Source organism: Saccostrea echinata, unplaced genomic scaffold (genome assembly GCF_033153115.1).
Source record: "Saccostrea echinata isolate AGI-Se365-2 ecotype Australia unplaced genomic scaffold, CSIRO_AGI_Sech_v1 ptg000086l, whole genome shotgun sequence".
NCBI classification, from domain to species: domain Eukaryota; kingdom Metazoa; phylum Mollusca; class Bivalvia; order Ostreida; family Ostreidae; genus Saccostrea; species Saccostrea echinata.
The window spans coordinates 839684-861422 of record NW_026889835.1 but is presented as its reverse complement, the minus strand read 5'-3'; the positions used below and the strand labels follow the sequence as shown (position 1 = coordinate 861422).

Genomic DNA, 21739 nt, shown 5'->3' with positions numbered 1-21739 from the left:
CTGCATAATTACATGTATACTTTTTAAGGGTTTAATATGGGAGTGTTTTATCCTTTGAATAATTCTATGATAACATTATGATAAAATACATGTAAACATGAAAAGATATTGTGTAGTTTTCATTTGAATATTTAACAATTATAAATCCCAACAATTCCCAGTTGAGTTGATGTCATTCTTTTTAAAAAAAAAAAAAGAGTTCTTCTGAATTGACAAATGTACAATTACTTTATTAAGCAAATACTTAGTAAACTTATTCAGTACTAATTTAAATGCACATCTTTTTTATTTCTCCAAAACTTACGCACTTGATTGCTTAAAAAAGATTGTGGTTGTCTTCAGATTTAGGTAACTTACTATGCTATGTAGATGTTTTATAAAGTATACTGTCATTTTAAGACTCTGCATCAATATTTATTTTATCAATAAAATAAAGAAAATGATTTTCTTGATTATTATTTCTTGCAAAAAGCTCTGTTGCTCATGATCATCTCAAACCATTTTCTTGTACTGGATTGAAGTTGTATTCTGATATTTATAAATTTGTGATTCCTTTATAAATCAGATGCCAGATTGCTGGCACTTTCTCAACTAAATTAGATGACAGATGCATTATTTCAGGTGGAGAGAGGCTCGCATCATAAAATCTTGGTGACTGAAGATGAATATTTTAAGGGTAGATAATTACCTTCCAATTGAAGTATAAATCTGTTCCTCAGTCTTCAGACATTTTATCCATTTTAATAAGGGAATGTGAAATCAATCATGGAAAGATTAATGTCCAAGGCTCCATTTTTCTTTTTAACTTGAGTTCTACCAACAATTCAACTGCATGTTTGATGGTCTAGGCTATGAGCACTTCAGTGACTCATGAAATTTATGTCAAGTCATAGACAACCAATATTGCTTCATTGTATCCAGTCAGTATTTTACTCAGCTAGGTGATGAAATCTTTCTTAATCATGGGCAAGTTTTGAAATATATACCGGCATAACTATGTAATAGATTAAAGTTGAAGTATCTTTCCATTTTGCTTTGAAAGAATGGAGAGATATATTGATATTGACCTACTCAAATTCCACTGCTCTTAATTACATGTATTGTTTGTCTATATATGATGCAGACATGTTTAAATTAGATAAACATACGTGTACATTTAAATAATGTGTAGTCTTATAATACTGTAAAATCACTTATTTTTGTAAGGTCAAATTTTCATGATTAGAGGAAAAAATACTGGCCAATGTGGATTTGAATTCATGGTTAAAGAAGTAAGAGATGTTGTGTACTTGAAATTTCACATTTCATGGAGGTCATGAATTTGTAGGTTTTTCATACCCCAAAAACAACGAAAATAAAAAAACCCACAAAAATTAGCTATTTGACAGTAGTATAGCAAAGCTTGTGCTTTGAAGTTATTTAAATGCCCTCTCATCAACAGTGTCGATAGCTTGATGCGGAGAGAGTGCCAGGTTCGCTACCCAGATGAACCTCACTGATCGAGATTTCTCCATTTTCTGTCATCATCATTGTCTTAAACTTTTCACATTTTCATCTTCTTCTCCAGAATCACTGGGCCAATTTTAACCAACTTTGCCACAATGCATCCTTCAGTGAAGGAGATTCAGGTTTCTTGAAACTGAGGCCAGCTCTCTTTCAAGGGGAATAATTAAAAAATGGTGAAAATTGGGTGGTGTCCTTTAAAAATCTTCTCAAGAACTAGTGGACCAGAAAAGAAAAGATGAAACTTATTTGGAAGCTTCCAAAGTCTGTTCAAATATGGCTTTGCTGTTCTTGAGGCACCTTTCATTTACTAGATCTTGACCTTAACCAAAACTGGCTTAAAGGAAAAATACTCCTATGTACTAAGCATGGGCGTAAGAACCGGGGGAGGGGGAATAATTTTGCAGATATATAGATTACTAGAGAAAAAACATCTGACCTTTTTTTTCCCTTGTCAATGAATTTTTGGTAGTTGAAAGTGTCCCCCTCCAACTGAAAACATGGCTGTGCCCCCCAAACTGAATTTGCTTCCAACGGGCCTACTAAGCAGGTTTGGGGTAATGCTAGTAATGTGTATTGCAAAAAAATCTGCATTACATGTAATGATAATGTAATACATTACAATGCAATATTTTGTGTATACTCATTTTTTAGAATGGCAATTGGACATGAAAATCATTTAGATTGAATACCGGTATGTTTTTAAAATAATAAAAATTAAAAATTTCACATTTTTGTCTTATTCTATCCATGAATACATGTGTGCTTTGCACTCTTTCACACTGAAATAAACTTTCTGTATAGATAACTTTAACTTTTTTAATATTCTGTCTAATTACAATTAGACATGTACTACACATTTAAAATTTTCATAATTATTTCAGATAAGCTTTCATTTCAAAGAATATTCAACCGAGTATAAAAATTCATTTTAAAAAAATCAATTTCAGTTTTAGGTACACTAATTAAGGTACACTGTAATTTGCTAATTGCTGCCTTATGAATTAAATGTCAAGATAAAACACAGTGCCTCTAGGATTATGTAACAATCCAAACCATGTATAGTTTTGAAAATGCAAGTGTTACAAAAGCCAGTCCTTTTTCCTGGCCGTGTTTATGAAACATTGAGTTGATGTAGCTGGAGCTGACATGACAAATCCATTGGGCCAAAAGGAATATAACACAGACATGCTTTTGTCATTCAAGCAAACTATACACACTTTCTGCACCCTGTTACTTCTCAATGCAATTTTTTTTTTGTTTGGTAATTAGATCAAAATGATACATCTGTATGATAAAGTCAAATACTGTAGTAGATTCCTAAACATTAATTATTGCGCAATTTCACAAGAAACACTGCTCATGAAATAAAACAAGAAGTCTGTGAGCCAATGCTCACTAATAATACCCCCGCTCTGATGTGAATACACAAGTTCAGTTATGGACAAACACAGTGATAATCAGGAAATTGACATCGGATTTGTAAAAACTGAATCCCAACATATGGCATGCCTACACAAAGAAAAAATTTCAAGCATCTGCGATGAGTAGTTGCTGAGAAAACTACGACCAAAATTTATTATGTATGGTACGGACAGACGCACGGATAAACAGGAAGTTGACATCGGATTTGTTCCAAAAATGAATCCTATCATATGGCATGCCTAAACAAAGATTGTGCTAAAATTTCAAGCATCTGCAATGAGTAGTTGCTGAGAAAACTACGACCAAAATTTGTTATGTATGGTACGGACAGACGCATGGATAAACAGGAAGTTGACATCGGATTCGTACAAAAATGAATCCCACCATATGGCATGCCTAATCAAAGAGTGTGTTATAATTTCAAGCACCTATGATGAGTAGTTGCTGAGAAAACTGCAACCAAAGTTTGTTATGTGTGGTACGGACAGATGCACGGATAAACAGGAAGTTGACATCTGATTAGTACAAAAATGAATCCCACCATATGGCATGCCTAAACAAAGAGTGTGTTAAAATTTCAAGCACCTGTGATGAGTAGTTGCTGAGAAAACTGCGACCAAAGTTTGTTATGTGTGATACGGACAGACGCACGGATAAACAGGAAGTTGACATCGGATTCATACAAAAATGAATCCCACCATATGGCATGCCTAAACAAAGATTGTGCCAAAATTTCAAGCATCTGCGATGAGTAGTTGCTGAGAAAACTACGACCAAATTTTTTTATGTATGGTACGGACAAACGCACGGATAAACAGGAAGTTGACATCGAATTCGTACAAAAATGAATCCCACCATATGGCATGCCTAAACAAAGAGTGTGTTAAAATTTCAAGCACCTCTGATGAGTAGTTGCTGAGAAAACTGCGACCAAAGTTTGTTACGGACAGACGGACAGACAGACAGACAGACACACAAGGGTAAAACAGTATACCCCCCTCTCCTTCGGAGCGGGGGTATAATTATTCGCTTTTATTTTTATGGTGCTAAAATCCATGTAAAATCTCTTGATTAACCATCCACTTGCGAATTATTGTTCTCGCAATTTGACGTTAAACAGCCATTTTGTGAAAACAAGTATTCGCAAAAAAAAGGAACCTACAGTAGTTCATGGGATTGGGTAAAGTGCCTGAAAAGTAGTTTGTTGTTTGACATCAGTTGTTACACAAAAAAAGCATATTGTACATGATTTTCTCTTTACATGATTTTCTCTTACTGGTAATTGAAATTTTTTCTAACTATGAAAAAAACAACATATTTAAGTTATTAACAGTGTAAGAAATAGAAGTACTTGATAGTCTTATTTGAATCAACATTCCTCTCATTTAGTTTGAAGGGATGTGGGGTGTTTACGTAAAAAGTTGCAAAAAAAATTTAGTATTTCCACATATATTTGAAAACCTAAAAAGTAATGGTAATTTAATGCCCCAATTCTAGAGGTACTGGTAATACAATGCATTACTTTACAATGTAATTTTCCCTGAGCCTGATACTAAGTATTTTTCTAAAATATACCAGATTTCAAGGATTATGATCCAAGCTAACTTGTTTTTGTGGATTACTTGATTTCCTTCTCAACAATTACAGTAAAAGACCAATTTTAAAAACTGAAAAAAATTTATTTCACAGTTGTCTGACTCATATAAAACTTGTAAGAACATTGCAACACTCTAAATCAAAATTTTATCATAAGTCTTTTATTTGTTTTACTTCTCTTGAAAGTTTTACAAATACAAGAACAGATACAAACACGTAATTAAAGATCTTTTAAATATCAACAAATATTACATACATGTAGATCTGCATAAATTTTGAAAGCACTGATCTGACCTATTTGCACTAACGCATAATAAAACAAAAAATTATAATAATGAAGAAAACTGCTGTAAACACGGATTTCTTCTGCACTTAGTCGTCCGTGAGAACATATGGCAGAACATACAGAGGTTCCTCATTATAAGACGCCACTGTAAGGGTTTGTGTCCAGTCCTTCCAAGCACCACTGATATCATACAACCCATTCACCTCGCCCCATTCTGAATTGTGCAATCGCTCCAAGACTTCCTCACTTACTTCTTCCTCATTTGGTGGAGCCTCACTATCTTCCTCAGATTCCAAACAGTCAAAATCTACACTATCATAATCAATTGGCCGCAACTGACTGTATATTTCTTCCAGAGTTAGCAATTTATTCCCCACTTCCTCACCCTCCTCCTTTTTCACAGTGTCTGTGTTAATGCTGTCACCGAGATCAATACGTTCCCTGGATTGAACTTCTGATGGTCTGTAACTTGTATCAACCTCTGAACTGTCCGTTATGTCCATGCCCGATTCCTCTCTTTCTAGAGATTCTGATTGAGGAAGCTCGTATTTAAAGGGACTCATGTCCACAGCACTACTAGGGGTTATTGAGCTCTCTAGATAATTTTCCACAAGTTCCCTTTTTGTTTGACTTAGATTGACTGGTGGCCGGATTGGTGTGGATGGTGTATTTGGATCATCATGTTTGCGCCTCCGTTTTGGCCTAGCACCAGGTGGTAAAACAGGGGGTGGTTCATCACTTTCCTTTTGAATTTGATTCGTTTCAATCTGATGAATCACTCCACTTCCAATTGCAGATCCTCCACTTTTAGCTTGCAGATCTGCAATTAACTGTGCTGTTGTTTTCACTTTTGGTGTCTTTATTGCCTTATCAAAGGACTTTTGAGTATCTGTGCTGACTGCAAGATTAGCATTTCGACGAGTTGGCAAGGTATGCTGTTTCCCACCTCCATCAGAGGAGACGGATGAGGACGGTGATATTCGACTCGAGTTGTGTGTACTTTTGTCACTAAACATGACAGGAGAGGATGCCACAGATCCATTTGCAACCGGCTTATAGGATAAACTCTCACACTTAGAAGCATTTTGGTTCTCATTTCGTGTCCTCTTTCGATTTGCAACATTTGTTTTAGAGTTTGTTCTTTGATCATCATGTGCTGACCCTGAATAAGAGGACAAAGAACGCCCATTTTCCCTTGTGGAATGTGTGTGCTGTGGAATATCTTTAACACTACCACTCAAACTTGAAAGACTCTCATGAGACACATTTCTAGACAACCTCCCATGAAATTCCACATCAAGAGAGGGACTGCCATTATTGCTTAATCGATCAGTTTGTGAACTTAACACAAGATCTGGGGAAGAATGCACAGAGTTAAGCTTCGGAACTTTGCCAATCTTAGGTGTACTAGAACCCCTAAGATCACTTGTACTGAGACTGGGAGAAAGTCCAGATTTTAAATACTGGGGCATACTGGGAGTGTTCGGTTTACTCCTTGGAGGTTGCGGAAGTTTGGGAGTATTTGGTTTTAAACTTTGGTTTAAACTCTGGGTGGGGGTGTTCGGTTTGTATCCTGGATATTGTTTTGAAAGACTAGAACGCACAACATTCTGATTACTGACCACTGGAGATAAAGACTTTTGAGAAAGAGCTGGACTACTTGGCTTGGAACCATATCCACTTAAAGCTGCTACACTAGGGTGACTGGGCGCTACCCCTCCATGATCCCCATTCACTTCAGGGTTGATAAGTTTCTGCCAGTTTCTTACTAGCTTTTTTGCTCGCTTGGCCAATTGTTCATTGTTTGTTTTCTTCCTGAGTTCATTAATATACTTTCCAATTCTTGTTTGCTGAAAAACAAAAGCAGTATTTACAAACATGTTTTGGAATAAAACATATGAATAAGGCCAATTAAAGTATTATAGTCATAATTTTGATGAAAATACTCTATGAATATTGCCTTTTATATTCTTAGTCTGAATGCTCTAAGCTTTGTTGCATGTCCTTTAACACCTGTTGCTGATTTTTTGCACAATATTGATTAGCTAGAGCAGTATGCTCTATAATTTTGCATCATTTAACTTATTAGAACCATCTAGAATTACAAAACATGACTTGCTTTCAGTATTTTTCAAATATTTATATACTTGCATGAATTTTATTAAAATGCTTTAAAATTTCAAAATACATGTAAATGCTAAAATTATATCAGACAAAAGTATTTTCTTTCTCTTTGATTTTAAAACATTAAATTTGAAAAAAAATTGAAAATTTCTTTTTTGATAACAAATTGTATGCAATGGCAAAAGAAATTACAAAATACACTTACACATATTTTATTGGTGTATGGAAAACATCTTTTCCAAAAGAAGATATAATTTAGAAAGTTCATTTTAATAGAAATTCTGCTTTGAGCCATTTCAATTTAGTAGCACATACTGAAGTGAATGTCTACTGATTGATATGTTCAAATGACCTTAAATATACAGAGGTTGAGGTGAGTTTCCTTTTTTCACAAACCACTATGCTAGGCCAAAAATAAAATTAGCTTTGTTTGGCGTTGCCGGCTGACTCACATAAATTGGTGCGGTCCGAAGAATTTTTTCAACAGATACTGATCATAATTTTTATTTCGTTATATTCATCCGGTTTTAGGTGTTCGTACTTTTGCGTAATATATACAGAATGGGAAAGAATCATGCAAACACTTGATTGATCAAACAGTTTTCATTTATAAGCATCTATGTGATGTTGAATAAATGTATATCACAAATCCAAGCATGGATGTCGAAAGCGGTTAAATGTAAACTCAGTATAACAGAAGTTGATGGCATGACTCTTTGTGGTAATGTGGTTTTAAAAATAAACTGATGAATAAGATATACCAGTTCGAAATAGAAATTTCACGGTACAATGTCAGTGATTCATTTTGAAAATGGTTATCATGGGTCCAATGGACCCCTCTTAATGACAACAATGAGTCCCGTGCCAAAACCAATGCGTCCAAATCCAAGGGGACCGTATATTAATATTAGATGTTACAGAGGAAATTCTGGTGAAATAAAAAAGTGTATTGCACGAAAGTGCAAATGTTTTATTGTAGCTGTGAGTGATTTATACTTTTACTATCAATTGTCCAAGTAAGAGTACATGATTTTGTGTCATAAAAATAATATATTGTACACTGTGCACTTTGGTTCTATTTTTAGATCGTACATACGATCTCACACATTGTATCAGTCATAAAATGCACAGAAGCAGAATGAAGTAAAAAAAAGTTTAAGAAGAAATGACAAATAGTCAGAAATAAAAATGATTAAATTTTATACTTCTTAGCTTGTAAGGAAAAAACGAAAAGAAAAAAAAACAATGATACAGGTTACAGCTTAAATACGAAGGTACAAATGTATAGTATTCGCTTCAGAAACGTTCCACTGTATAGACATAATCAGTGATAATCGAACTATGCTATCTAACTTTCAAATATTTTCTGACAATTGCTTTTAACTTGAGTTGTGAAATCTGACCAGTTGTTGGCAACCTTGTACCTGTTCAAATCTTTCATGCATATCGTTTAGCACGTGGATATGATGCAATTGGTCGAGTTTTGAATCAGATTATACCGAAATAATTTAAAATAGTACATGTCCTTCTATAAATTTATTGCGTCCATTGGGATGCACATTTATTGAAATAATGCGTCCTGGGCAAAATTTGCGCGTAATTTACGCAGGACGCACATCAATATGAATCACTGAATGTCCTGTCCGATTTGCTAGTCTAGCTGCCATGCTTGGATTCGTGCACATGATTCAAATTTACACTAATTTAATGTCTGTGATTTTTTTATACTATGTACTACGGTATATTAAAGGTTTAAAAGTAATAGGGTTTGAAAATCAATGACAAAACTAAGAATCAATTGGGACTGTGGTTGTTGTTAAACTATCGGAAACCCATGACGTTCGGATACTAACAACATGTACCATTTCTGAAATTTAAATAAAAAAAATATATTTTCCCTACCTATCGACCCAAACGTATAAAGACTAAGTCGGCAACGCAAAACCAACAATATTTTAATTGTGGCCCTATCATTAACTTTGACCTTTCATACAAATTAACAATCCCTCTGCAAGACTCAGATATTAAGTCCTTGCAAGCCAGGGATTTATTGATCCATTTTGGTACAGGGTCCTGTATTCTTTCATCTGGGAATTTTAAATTGAAAAAAGTCGCAAAATTTGCAAATATTGATGACATATTTGTTTTACCTTAGGATGAAGATCATTACACTGTGGGCTTATCCTTTATGCAGTCTGCATATCTCTATGTAATCTCAAAAATTTAAAGTATATATATAAAAAGCATTGAAAATTCTGTTTGTCATTTGGGAAATTTGTGTGTGTGTGTGTGTGTTGGGGGGGGGGGGGGGGGGGGAAGGGGGTCAATTTTAATTAGGACAGGGTCCTTTTACTGGATTTGCATGCCACAGATATTAATTTAATTCCTACAAGCACAAATCACCAGCAATGCTAGAATTCATATAAATCCACTCCATCAAGAACAACTGTTGTATTAATGTCTGATTTCGTCCAAAACGTTTAGTGCATTATCCGGCTTCTTTGTGATATACATGCAGTAAAGGCATCATTTTAATGGGTGGGAATGTCAGTGCTGTGATCCCTTATCAAGATGAAGCCAATCTTTTGAAAATATGCAATTCCTTTTATATTTAATTCACCTCACCTCACAAGAGAAATAACCTGATTCAAAATTCAATATCTCCTGCCATAGTTTTACCTGACCATGAAAAATCAATGAAATCTTCAGACAAATCCTAGCCTTGTGTTGACAATCATTGATTGGCACACTCAAGTTAAAATGCCTTAAACCTACGAGAATCTTGTGCAATACTCTATAAATGGAGTGCAATCGTACTTCAAGTAAATTATGTAGCATCTAGATTCAGAAAAACATATGATTCTTTCATCCTGGAGACACATTTGCCATTTTTTAAATACTTGACAAAAGCATGAAAATTTTGTCACATTTAAAAAAGATATTTTGATCATACACTGACCTGCCATTTTGAATGTAGGTTTGTTGTGCAGTATATTTTTTTTTTAAAAATCTTTCTTACTTTCTTATAGCTCCACCAACTTAATAAAAAAAAATTAGCCAGGACTCTCAATTGTCTTTCACTGGGGCTGCTGAAAAGCCCTTTCCTAATTCATAATAGGTACCCCCCCCCCCCCATCTGAAAGGGGATCTTTTCCTAATTGTCACAAGAAGTGTTAGAGTTAACAACAACAGAAAACAAAAACTGAGTTTTTATACATGATGTCATTTTCCTATTTACCCCCCCCCCCTTTCTTTTCAAAGGGGAAAAACAGAACACACCAAAAAATCTTTTATTGTGACTTCACTGCAGTTTTCCGAGGACATAAAACAAAAGATTAAATGTTGGCTTTACTTTACACATTAATACTTATTTGAACCAATTCTTACAAACGAGCTACAGCATTCTCCATGTTTTGAATCTTTGGTTCTTCTTTTAGTGTTTATTAATGTAAGCAAACATAATTTCTCAATCAAAGGTAAATAAGTATTTCTACAGTTTTTATTATTTTGTGTTCAAGATATGTTTCTTACCTCCAGCACATCTCTTGTGATTGGGAACGTTTCCAGTCTTGTGACGACGGCCAACACTCCGTCCATGTCAATAACCTACCAAACAAAAACATCAGTCAGTAGAAATGTATAGATCTTAGCAATAAATGTTCATAAGTTGCTTAGAGTATAGCATGTTTATCATTATGCTTAGTAGTTGTGGATCTGTAGCTCGTTGGTCCGAAAAAAATTTGGATGAACGTCCAGAGAGCTACAAGGCCACCCATTGAAAAAAGTGCATATTTTTGGCACACAAAAAATGTGTGCTTTTTTGTGTGCTCTTTCTTGATTAATTTCTCAGTTTATTTACTCTCAGTCTGCCATTTCAAACTTTTACAAACTGTGTGTTCCTAAGATGTTCATTTACTACTTCCATTGCAATCATGCCGAGTGCTTAGCAAAGGAACAGTTGTTTCCTATTTTATATCAATTGTTCGTCAAGGCCAGGAATTGAACCCACAATCTTTTGACTACAGAGTGAACATTCTCTCAACTGAGCCACCATGCCAATAAAATTAATGACATATAATGCATAGCAAATAGCTATGCCATTATGTTCATGTAATCTTTTCATTGCCAAAAAACATCCAGTGGAGCAGCAAATATGGTATTAACATATTAAAAGGAATCTTGATTGCACGACAGAGCAGGGGAGCATATCAGAGACACCTGGCTCACAAAGATGGTTGGGTTGTATCTCATTCAGTGTTTCTAATAGAAACGTCATGCACACAAATCTACATCCTCCTCCCCTGAACATTCTTTGTAGAGCCACACCCCTTCCCTTCATTTCACTTGCACCTAAATCACTCCTGAAGTCTTCGACTCCCAATACATCTATTTCAGCCCCTGAATCTTCCTTCTAAAGTGACCTGTCTGTAAATTTTAAGGTATAGCAAGCACCAAGTCAGAGTAAAGACCCAAAATCAGCCAAATATAGGTAGTTTCCCCTAGAATATCATATGTGTTCATTTTTCCAAAAAATTCATGGTAACTAAGTTTTACTCATTAATTTTAGATTTCAAGGTAAAATTTTTCAAAAATTTGAACAAGAAAATTCTTTCAAAATATGGGTAAAAACACAAGAGTATGGGCCTGTCCATGTCCTCTTCACTCCTCTAGACCACCCTTCACAAATCAATTGCCTAAACTTCTTGTGATCACACTTAGCTGAAGAACAGTTTCTGTTCTTTTGCACATGCTCATTATACATATAATCCACTCATACAAGTTATAACTTCCCCTGCAATATAACTGATTATCAAATATAATCATTTAAAAGAGAATGAAAAAGGATTCGGGTGGTTGGATCCAGAACAAATGAACATCTGCTTGAACATATAACAGTCTGAACATGAATCTAGGCAAACAGACCCTGATTTAAGTCATACCATACATATTACTTTATTTATGCAGTTTATTGATTTTTTTCCACATCACTACCATTTTCTGTTTACAAGAATTTATGAACTTTCAACACACTATATCCATGTTTCTCATATCACAACATGATGAACAAAATTACTAATCTACTAAGTACAATCCTATTGCACATTAAATTATCTATTTACATTTTTTATCCAGTTACCCGACTTTCCACTAAAAAACGTAATTCCTACAATTTTGTTTATTTAAAACAACCTTCTCAAAACAAAATAAATTCAGTATTATTATTATATCTATAATTGAATAGAGATAACATTTAAAATGATTTATTGGTACAAAAACAGCAGAAAAGTATCTCAAGTTTGTCTGAAACTTTTGTCCCATAACAAACACCTATGAAAGTCACGAACAAGATGGAGATTTCCCTAATTATTGACGTTTGCGGCGAATTTCTTACATTGTTATCATCATCAAGAGCCTCCAGCAGCTTTTCTTTTAGTTCTTGGGCAGTGTGCTGCATTGGGATGCCCTAAAGCTCCCCAAATTTCGAATTTCAGCCAGCTCTCTGACCGATGTTGTCCCACCGCAATGGCGGACTTCCATACATTGTGCAAATGCTCAGAGCGCACTGGCATCTGGGAAGCCTCTCTGTACTGGCGTGACGTACAATGACGAACTACTGCCTCGAATAAAATTGTGCGCAAGGTGCTTGTCACGTGACTGATTGTTTTCCCACTGATGACGTAAACAGCGAATAAAATCTCATTTTCAATATATACATTTCTTTTACTCCGCACTATATCATCACTCAATCCATTCTTTAATTAAAGATAATGTGTTTTCAACAATCATTCTTCGAAAACACAAAATCGAACTTTAGGATCTATTTTTTCACTTGATTACTTCCCTTCCCTGTTTGAAACCATAGATGGCAGGCTTTTGATTGGGCGGATAGGCGGTAATTCATTGGTTCATTGATTTGGATAATATGTTCGGAAAACCTCTGTATTTATGTAAGCCTTCTAAAAATAAATACCAAACGTCATATCCTGTTTAATAGTACACCATGTGGATCAATCATCAAGTTGTCTATCATCAACTCAAGATGAAAGTAAATATGTTCTGTTAAAAATAGTTATTAAAATGGTAAGTAGATTTTACTTTTCTAATCATTAAAAGATAATGTAATGAAACTACAGTTGCCATAGGGGTGCGTCGATTTACCCAAATGGAACCCAAATGGAAACCGAAATGGACCCAAATGGAAATCAAATGGACCCAAATGTAATATTAACATATATTATCGTATTCTCAAGTTGTAACTTATTTGAAATGATGAAAAAATGAGCTTGCAAATAGAGAATATATTAATTATTCATTTCGAATATTGTGTCTTAAAATACAAATTAATTTTTTTTTTCTATTTGTGATAACTTTTGCATATCATTGAATACAAAATTGAAGTATTTCATTTTAAAATTTACATAGTTTTCATGGACGTAGGAATGGTGGGGAGGGCACAGGGCCTGTGCCCCCCCCCCCATAATTTTGCCGTTATATATATATATAATACTAAAGAAAATTAATTCGTATTTATAATATAATACATGTATTAGAAATGAATAATTAATTAATATTCTCCATTTGTAAGTTCATCATTTTCATCATTCTAAATAAGTAACAACTTGATAATATAATTTAATATTCCATTCGGTTTCCATTTGGGTCCATTTGATTTCCAATTGGGTCCATTTTGATTTCCATTTGGGTAAATCGATGTGCCGTTGCCATAGTGATGATAATGATAAACAGAACTGATAGTTTGTTTAACATTACATTGGTTTTCATGGACCCTTAATGAGGTCCTTTTCTCGTATTTAAGGTTTTAGACCCAAAAGTATTTTGGAAAAATTGCTTTAACAATATGATATTACGATTTTAAAAATGTTAAACAGACTTTGACTAACCACATTACCATTTAATCATTGTTTTCTATAGAAAACACAATCGCTTCAGCATTTGACTTAGCTGCATATCTTTAATTAGCTATGTGGCTTGATTAAGCTATTCAAAATAGCCTGATTTAGCTGTTTTGTCAGCCCCTTTTCTGAAATGTGCAATTTTCTCAACATTTGAAAAAAAGCGCATGTAGTCTCAGTGAAACTTTAGCACGCTCTGTCAAGCAAAGCATAGGAGTCGACAGTTTTGTCCATAAATAACGTGAAAAGCAAGCAGTGAGCTTCGCGAGCATAGTGAGCGAAGCGACAGGATGTTTGCTCGCTATGCTCACTGGTTGTTGTTTAAGTTGCTTTATGGATAAAACTGCCGACTCCTGTGAGCAAAGTGACACATTGTCACCGGAATGATACGAATACACTGTTCATTTCAATTTATTTTATTTTAGATCAAAGGACAGATTACTCTACATAAAAATATCAAAACTCTTTAGTGTACAGTGCATAGAAGGGGTTAGGTGATATATACATTGTAGTAGATTTAATCAGGTTTAGCACAATATCTTTATTTAGCTATAATTATATAGTTTGAATTAGCTATATGGCTTTTAAGCTATTCAAAGTAGCTTGATACAGCTATATCAACACATTTTTTCCACAAATATTTTTTTATAAGAGTCACAAGTATTGTAACAACTCAAATTCCTAAAATGGACTGTTAAAAAAGCAATAAATAAACATTGCTGGTTTTGAAAACTTTCAAGCAGAAGAGTATTTCCATTGTTTAAGTTACTGTATACCATCTTGAATTATCATGATGACCATAATTGATCTCCATTATGAATTCACTCAAGAAGTATCTGTGCGGTTGCAAATCATTTGCTTTATATAGCTCCAAAACTTTTTAAATTAATTTTCAACAGATCATTCCTTCACCATGTTTACCTGTGTTGCTTGTTACTTGTTCTTGTGCAGAAAGATTTCCTAAATTACTGATATTCTCAAACTGTTAATTGAGAATCACCAAAAATAATCAAGAAATGTAAAATAGTTTGTCCTAATTAAAAATATCATCAAATCATAAATATTAATTTTTCTATTACGCTGAAAATTTGCAGCCAGCCAAATCAAAGAAGTTCATTGACAAGAAAAATGCAGTGACTTTCCATTTGGTCCACAGAAGTCAGAGGGATCCACTGCAAGCGAAGGAGGAATCATCCAAACATGTTCTACTTCCTGTTGAGAAAAAGGTGAGTGTCATTAATTATCTACTGTTTATTTTTCTATAGCTGTTCAAGGTTTTTTTCACTTTGCAAATCTGAGTTCCTTATTGCAAATGTGTTGATGAATGTAATATGTTCACTGTACTTTAATATTCATTTACTTTTAAAATTAAGAAGACAAGAATTTCTGAAAGACTGAACATAATTTCTGATTTCTGACCTAGGAATTAAGCCAAGAAGAGAAGCAAGAGGAGCAGCATAAATACGGCATATTTTATGATGATGATTATGACTATTTACAACATTTAAAAGATCTGAATCAAGTGTATGAGTTAGAGGAAGCTGTTCCCAGGGAAGAAAAGGTATGGTAGAATGATCTATAAAAAACATCTTAAACTTTGCTAAATGGTGATAACATGATACATAATGCTAACAGTGTTATCACTACTTATCACTGTAAGATGCAGTAAAGTAAAAGCACAAACCGTTATTCAGGAACCAACCTAACTCAAATATTTAGTGAGACTTTAACTTTCCTCACTGCAAATCAGGGAGAGGACAGAAGAGAAAAAAAACTGAATTGTAAGCTGTGATTGAAATTGTTCAAATCATGTCTTCTCCTCCCCTTTGGTGATACGGTTGGGCCACAGAAGGTCAAAGTTTAACATAAGATTCAATAGGAAAAATATTTGAAAGTTTTCATCACCAGAATAGCATGGCTACAGCATGGCCACAGTTAGTAATATTTATTATGCAAGTACCCCTGTAGTGACACCAGGCTCATGAGACTAGAGCAGTTTTAAATTTTTACAATGGAATATATTGGACATAATCTTAAAAAATAATCTTTTCAAGGACATCAGAGTCACAAAAGTTCATATCATATTGGAAGAATTCCAAAGTATAAAACATTCAAATTTGTTAAAATCCCCCCACCCCACCCTTTGCACTAGGATTAGGCAGTTTGTAATACTGTATACAGGATTATTTTTGCCCTCTCACACTTGCAAACAATTTTGCCCTGTTTTAAATTTGCCCAATCACAGTTCTGTTTAAGAAATTATACTGTCTTCTTTGAATTCGCCCCATCTTAAATTTGCCCACTTATGTCTTGGGTGAAAGAGGCGAAAATAAAACAGGTGAAAATTTCCCTGTATACAGTAGTTTAAAGTTTAACACAGGAATATATAGAATACAAGACATACTTGCACTTGATTTCAGAATGCGAAGATCAGTCTTCCATCCTCTGTGTTTGCTTCTGACCTTGAAAAAGATGTAGGACTCCTTAATGAGGCAGTTCCTGTCAGAGGTGGGTACCAACAATATTAAGTATTATAGGACTCCTTAATGAGGCATTTCCTGTCAGAGGTGGGTACCAACAATATTAAAGTATTAGAGCCTTCTCTCATACAATCTCCTGTGACTACTGTAAACCAACTTTTATTCGCATAAGAGAAATATCAGTGAGTTTCGCGACCTACTTTAACTTGCGAATATTAATCCATGCGAGCCATTTATTTGTTTTGTTTTCATAGAGAATATTTCCTCAGTCACGAAAATTAATCGTCACATATTGATTTCAAACTGACGAATCACGAATAAAAGATGAATAATACACTTGAATTTCGGTATCTCAAACATGGATATCTCCAATACCATGGATATGTCGAAGTGATTGGGAAGTCCTAACCACATATTTCTTAAGTATTTTACCCTCAATATCTCAAACCATCGGATATCTTGAAGTTTTTTCTGTCCCATTGAGTTTGAGATAACGAGGTTTGACTGTAGTTGGTTTACAGTATTCTGTATAGGCTATACCTATCAGTAAGACATGAATGCTAAGGCAAGCATTTCAAATATAGTGAGCCTCTATATGTTCATGCCAAGTTGATTGATGCTCAGTGTTAAGCAATAATATGTAAATTTTTTTCTTTGATGCCAATTTTAGCTTTTTATTTGGTTAAACCCATCCACAAATGAATTACTCCAAGAATCAAAACATCATATAACATTTGCCAAAACAAACAAAAACAAAAAAAAAAAGAGAAAGAAATTAAGGATCAAGAGCTAGTTTAATAAATGTATGTAAATGAGATAAATTTTTAACACACTTTTACAGTTTGGTAAATTTTGATTGCAGGACCCAGGCCAGACTGGGACCCAGATATAGTAGCAGCATTGGATGAGGATTTTGACTATGATGATCCAGAAAACCAACTGGAGGATGACTTCATAGCCATAGCAAATGCTGGGGAGGGTCCTGAATGTAATGAGGATGGGGATTATGAGGGGTAGGTGTTAGGTTTGGATAAGTGAAGATTTATGACCAATGGGGTAATGGGTTTGGATTAGTGAAGGTTGTTGACTATGGGGTAATGTGTCTAGTCATATATTTCTGTAATGGAAATTTAAAGATATTCAGGTTGCCTCTGAAAAGAAATAGAAAAGTATTTTAATCCAGGATAAATTTATTTTGTTTCAGGGAAGTTGGATCTGATGTTGACTTTGGTTCTGATGAATGTGAAATGTCTGATGATGACTTCGGAAGTGATGATAGAGGGAAGATGTTCATGGAAGAAGAAACAAAGTCGAGATTTACTAATTACTCAATGTCTTCATCAGTAATTAGGAGAAATGAGGGGTTAACTCTGTTGGACGATAGATTTGAAAAGGTAAGTAATGCCAGGGTCATCTTTCCAAGGATCACATCAGAGTACAAAAGAGTCAGTAAAGTAATCGAGGGAGTATGTAATGTTATAGTACCATTATGTAATTTTGAATGAAATTTCAGACCATCTTTTCATCACATGATTTTCGTGACCATATTCTCTTTCCGATGAATTCAGTTTAAAGATTTCAAATTGCAGAAAAAATTCTGTATGTTGCAGGGCTCTAATTGTCAATTAATTTAGTCGCCATGGCACATAAAAATTTTGATTGGTGCCTAAAATTTCTCGTAAAGTCCCCAAATTGGCAACCGTTTTAAATTGACTTGGCGATCATTAAATTCTGGAATATAAATTTTTCAACATTTTTTTCGTACAGAGGAGAAAGCATTTTAAAAGTTAGCAATGAACATGTCTAGTGTTTCCTTTGTCCCCTTGTTTGTTTTTTTTTAGTCACAAACAAAATTTCTCATTGCGTCAGTGCACACAGAGATCAGGTAGACCACATAAAACAATAGTATTCCCAAGTAATGGTTGACTTCAGAAAATTGACAATTGTGAAATGCAGTTTGGACGAGTGATGTGGTCTATTGTTTGTCAATTAAATTCTCCCTCATTAGAAATAATATAGTCTAGACATTTATGTTAGGTCGTAATTGTACAAAGGAGTATAAAATGTAAATCCTGTAAACAATACTTGATATTATTACATGTATAGTAGAATATTTCATAAAATCAAAGATTCTTTAAAAGAAATGATCCAATAAAACTTTTTGAAAATGAGTTTTAATATTGTCACAAACAACGGCAATAATTGTACGATCCTCTCCCATTTTAGCCGGTAGGAGAGAAAACTAAACATGCTATATGAAGACTAGGAACAATGGCTTGAGATGATGGAGTTTAACATGCATGCTTAAGTTAAAACCTTTTGGCATTTAGCTGGGTTATATTTATTGCTCATAGTTTCTTGATGACTGCAATAGACCCCCCCCCCTTTCTGAGACTAACCCAATGGGTCTGTATATTGGCTAATATCAGTTTCTAAATTGGCGCCTAAGAAAATTTTACCTGGCGACTAAAAATTTGTATTGGCGACTAAATTTTTTTTTTATAAGGAGCCAATTGGCGCCTAAATTTTAGATGTCACTTAGAGGCCTGTGTTGATTAATATGCTTTAATGAAGTAACATTTCTTCTCAAAGATGGATGATATTCTAAACGGATCGTCCATATTATATATATATATATATATATATATATATATATATATATATATATATATATATATATATATATATATATATATATATATATATATAAAGATAAATTCTGTTGGTGAATGAAGAAAATGCCATTTTTTTACTGTTTTATGCTATATCCATTAACTTTTGTGCCAAAATTTTATGTATATGTAAAGAGGCATTGTTAAGTGCCTTTTTTTATACCGCTATTGCTGTGTAAATATCAATATACTATTGATAAATAAGTAATGCTGTGTTCTTCAGTTGTATGAGCAATATGAGGACACAGAAATTGGTGCTCTGGACAATGAAGATGTTGATGGATATGTTGAACAAGGCAGCCATATGCTAGACACAATTCTGGAGGATTTTGAAAAACAGCAAGAAGAAAAGTGAGAAAATGTTATACATTTGAGATAGAGAGCAAAATTACAATATATTTATATATTTGGACATTTTTGGACATATTTTTGGTAGTAAATGATGCAGATATCAAGTTTCTAAAATATTAAGAAATTATGATGTCCAAAATTCTACCTTTTTGCTGTCCCTTATAAATCTTAACTTTTCATCACACAATAAGACATTAGTGTGATACTTTGAATAAAAGATAAAAATCTATGCTTGCTTTAGTTGATATTTTCATGATTTTTTGAAAAAAGTTTTTATCATCCATTCTTAAGCACAATTAAATTCAGTTGAAATGCACACTAAAAAAAAAGAAAATATTAAAATATTTACACAGCAAAAGAGAAACATGATTTTTGTGTGTGTGTGTAATCTTAGACATATAAGATTAATAATGACATAGATAAAATAACAAATTTTTATCATTACAGCCGTAGAAACTTGCATTCCATGATGGATGATGAACGTCCAGATGACCTTGGAATAGAGGTCAAAAGTGAGGAGGAATCTGATAATGAGGCTGACCTTGTACACATGGTGATAGAAAAACCCAAGGAGAAATGGGACTGTGAATCCATTATCAGTATGTCATATCTACAGTTTTTCTATTTATATTGATTTTGTGCCATATTCTGAGGAGGAAAACAGAGGAAATAAATGTTCAAATGAATACTTTTTTAAAAATATGTAATGCATACAAGCCATTGAACAATGTCTAGAACTCAAAACTTTTACAAGTTGGAGAAAATCTGTCCACATTTTGAGTTAGAACTGTCTCACTAAGTTTAGTTTTATGTAATAGTCTGTCTCTTCTCATTAAAGGTACCTATTCCAATTTATATAACCATCCCAAGTTGATAGAGGAACCCAAAAAGGTATTTTTATAGCGTGAAGACCTTTAGTCAGAAGAAAACTTGAATCATAAGTAAATTTAAAATACCGGTATTACATTGCACATGTATTTGCACAACAGTATTTTTATGATTATTCATTTAATAAGTAAAATTTTTGCAGGATAACAAGATCAAGCTGACATCTCGGCTGAAGATCCCGGAAGGCGTGCTAGAACAGCCAGGATTAACTCGTAAACGGATTGAGCAAGAGATGAGGGACAGTAGACGAGCTGATAAAGCCAGTACATACCGACCTCCAAAGGAGACTACAGAGGAACGTAAACAGAGAAAGCAAGCAGTAAAGCTAGAGAGAATGGTAATGTCCTCAGGTTTACTTTTATGTGAATCAATGTTTCAATTGAATTATTGTTAGAATTCAAATTGCCTTTAAATCAATATAACATTTACATACATGAGAAAGGTTTCTGATCTAATATTACAAACAAAGCCAAATAATTTAGCATTTTTTCAGTAAAATAAAATTTTGAGGGGTTCAGATTTATTAACACTTAATTATGAGCAAATAAAATTTTTGTACAAATTTAGGAGAGAAGAATGGAAAAGAAAGCCAACAAACAAGCATTCAGTGAAGAGAAAGTGCGACAGACAAAAGAAAAACTAAACCTACAGAAAAACCTTCAGGGACTGAAGTTATCCTGATACTGGAATGGGGGACCAGTCAAAGTACATAGCCTCTCAAACTGGCAGCAGCCCTCATCAGTGTTCAGGTGAAACTGGTCATTTCAGTATTACACACAGATATTTACTGTTCAGGGTATTGACTGATGAGGCATTCCAGATTCATGCTTGCTCTATAGTGTTTGGTCAGGACTGTGCAACCTGGATTCCGTTGTGTTGAAATGATTTTATTATTAATGATAAATATTTAATGATTAGTAGGTATGAAAAACCTATTGAAATAGTGGTTTGTACCGAAAGACTTTTTGAAATGGTTGATGAAAGTGATGTTAATTTTAAAAAAAAAAAAAAACATCACAAACTTTGTTATCAATAAATTTTTTTTTACATGTGCTTTGTTATTAGTATTTATTTAAAACAAAATACTTATTGGCAACAATGTTCTGTAACATTGCTTTCTCTGTGCCAGATGAACATGTAATGACACTAAGCTTCTTGATATTTGACTTTTGAGCCTTGTTATTCTATGGTAAAGCATACACAATTACATTCCTTTACAAGTAAAATTGATGCAAAGCATCAAATCAGCCGCAAACAAAATTTAGCATTTCAAAAAGTACTTTCACAATTTTAAAAGCATCCATGCAAGGAAAGCACAAGATATTCAAAGCTGAAAGAGTGAACATTTTTATTTCAGACTGTCTTCAAAGAAAAATAAATAATTTAATAAACAAATAGAAATTTTAGTGCATTTGCTCATCAAATTGATTCACTGATGTAATAAACTCAACGATAAATGCTAGGAATTTATTGTCAACAATTTATATTCAGGGGCCCGTT

General features: G+C 33.7%; 2 protein-coding genes across 2 annotated transcripts; one reads left to right on the top strand and one right to left on the bottom strand.

Moving 5' to 3' along the window:
* Positions 1–4669: 4669 nt before the first annotated feature.
* On the bottom strand, positions 4670–12560 carry LOC133176963 (mediator of RNA polymerase II transcription subunit 26-like). The gene is made up of 3 exons (XM_061312033.1): positions 12327–12560; positions 10466–10540; positions 4670–6660 (listed from the first exon to the last, which is right to left on the bottom strand). Exons 1-3 carry the CDS (start codon positions 12387–12389, stop codon positions 4897–4899), a joined length of 1902 nt encoding a protein of 633 aa, XP_061168017.1. The 5' UTR covers positions 12390–12560; the 3' UTR covers positions 4670–4896.
* A 365-nt stretch (positions 12561–12925) lies between these two features.
* Positions 12926–21288, top strand: LOC133176964 (protein LTV1 homolog). Its single transcript, XM_061312034.1, has 11 exons — positions 12926–13015; positions 14943–15074; positions 15272–15409; positions 16269–16356; positions 17191–17341; positions 17533–17722; positions 19224–19351; positions 19799–19950; positions 20190–20242; positions 20382–20576; positions 20807–21288. The coding sequence occupies exons 1-11, from the start codon at positions 13013–13015 to the stop codon at positions 20918–20920; spliced, it is 1344 nt and encodes a 447-aa protein (XP_061168018.1). The 5' UTR covers positions 12926–13012; the 3' UTR covers positions 20921–21288.
* The last annotated feature ends 451 nt before the right edge of the window (positions 21289–21739 follow it).

What these genes read in the sequence shown, in the direction of transcription:
- LOC133176963 (XM_061312033.1), bottom strand. Translation starts at nt 12,389, where the DNA reads ATGCAGCACACTGCCCAAGAACTAAAAGAAAAGCTGCTGGAGGCTCTT. An exon ending in CTCTTGATGATGATAACAAT is followed by an intron (nt 10,541 to 12,326) that starts GTAAGAAATTCG and finishes TTTGTTTGGTAG; the next exon opens with GTTATTGACATGGACGGAGT. An exon ending in TCACAAGAGATGTGCTGGAG is followed by an intron (nt 6,661 to 10,465) that starts GTAAGAAACATA and finishes TTTGTTTTTCAG; the next exon opens with CAAACAAGAATTGGAAAGTA.
- LOC133176964 (XM_061312034.1), top strand. An exon ending in TGGACGATAGATTTGAAAAG is followed by an intron (nt 17,723 to 19,223) that starts GTAAGTAATGCC and finishes TGTGTTCTTCAG; the next exon opens with TTGTATGAGCAATATGAGGA. An exon ending in CAGTAAAGCTAGAGAGAATG is followed by an intron (nt 20,577 to 20,806) that starts GTAATGTCCTCA and finishes GTACAAATTTAG; the next exon opens with GAGAGAAGAATGGAAAAGAA.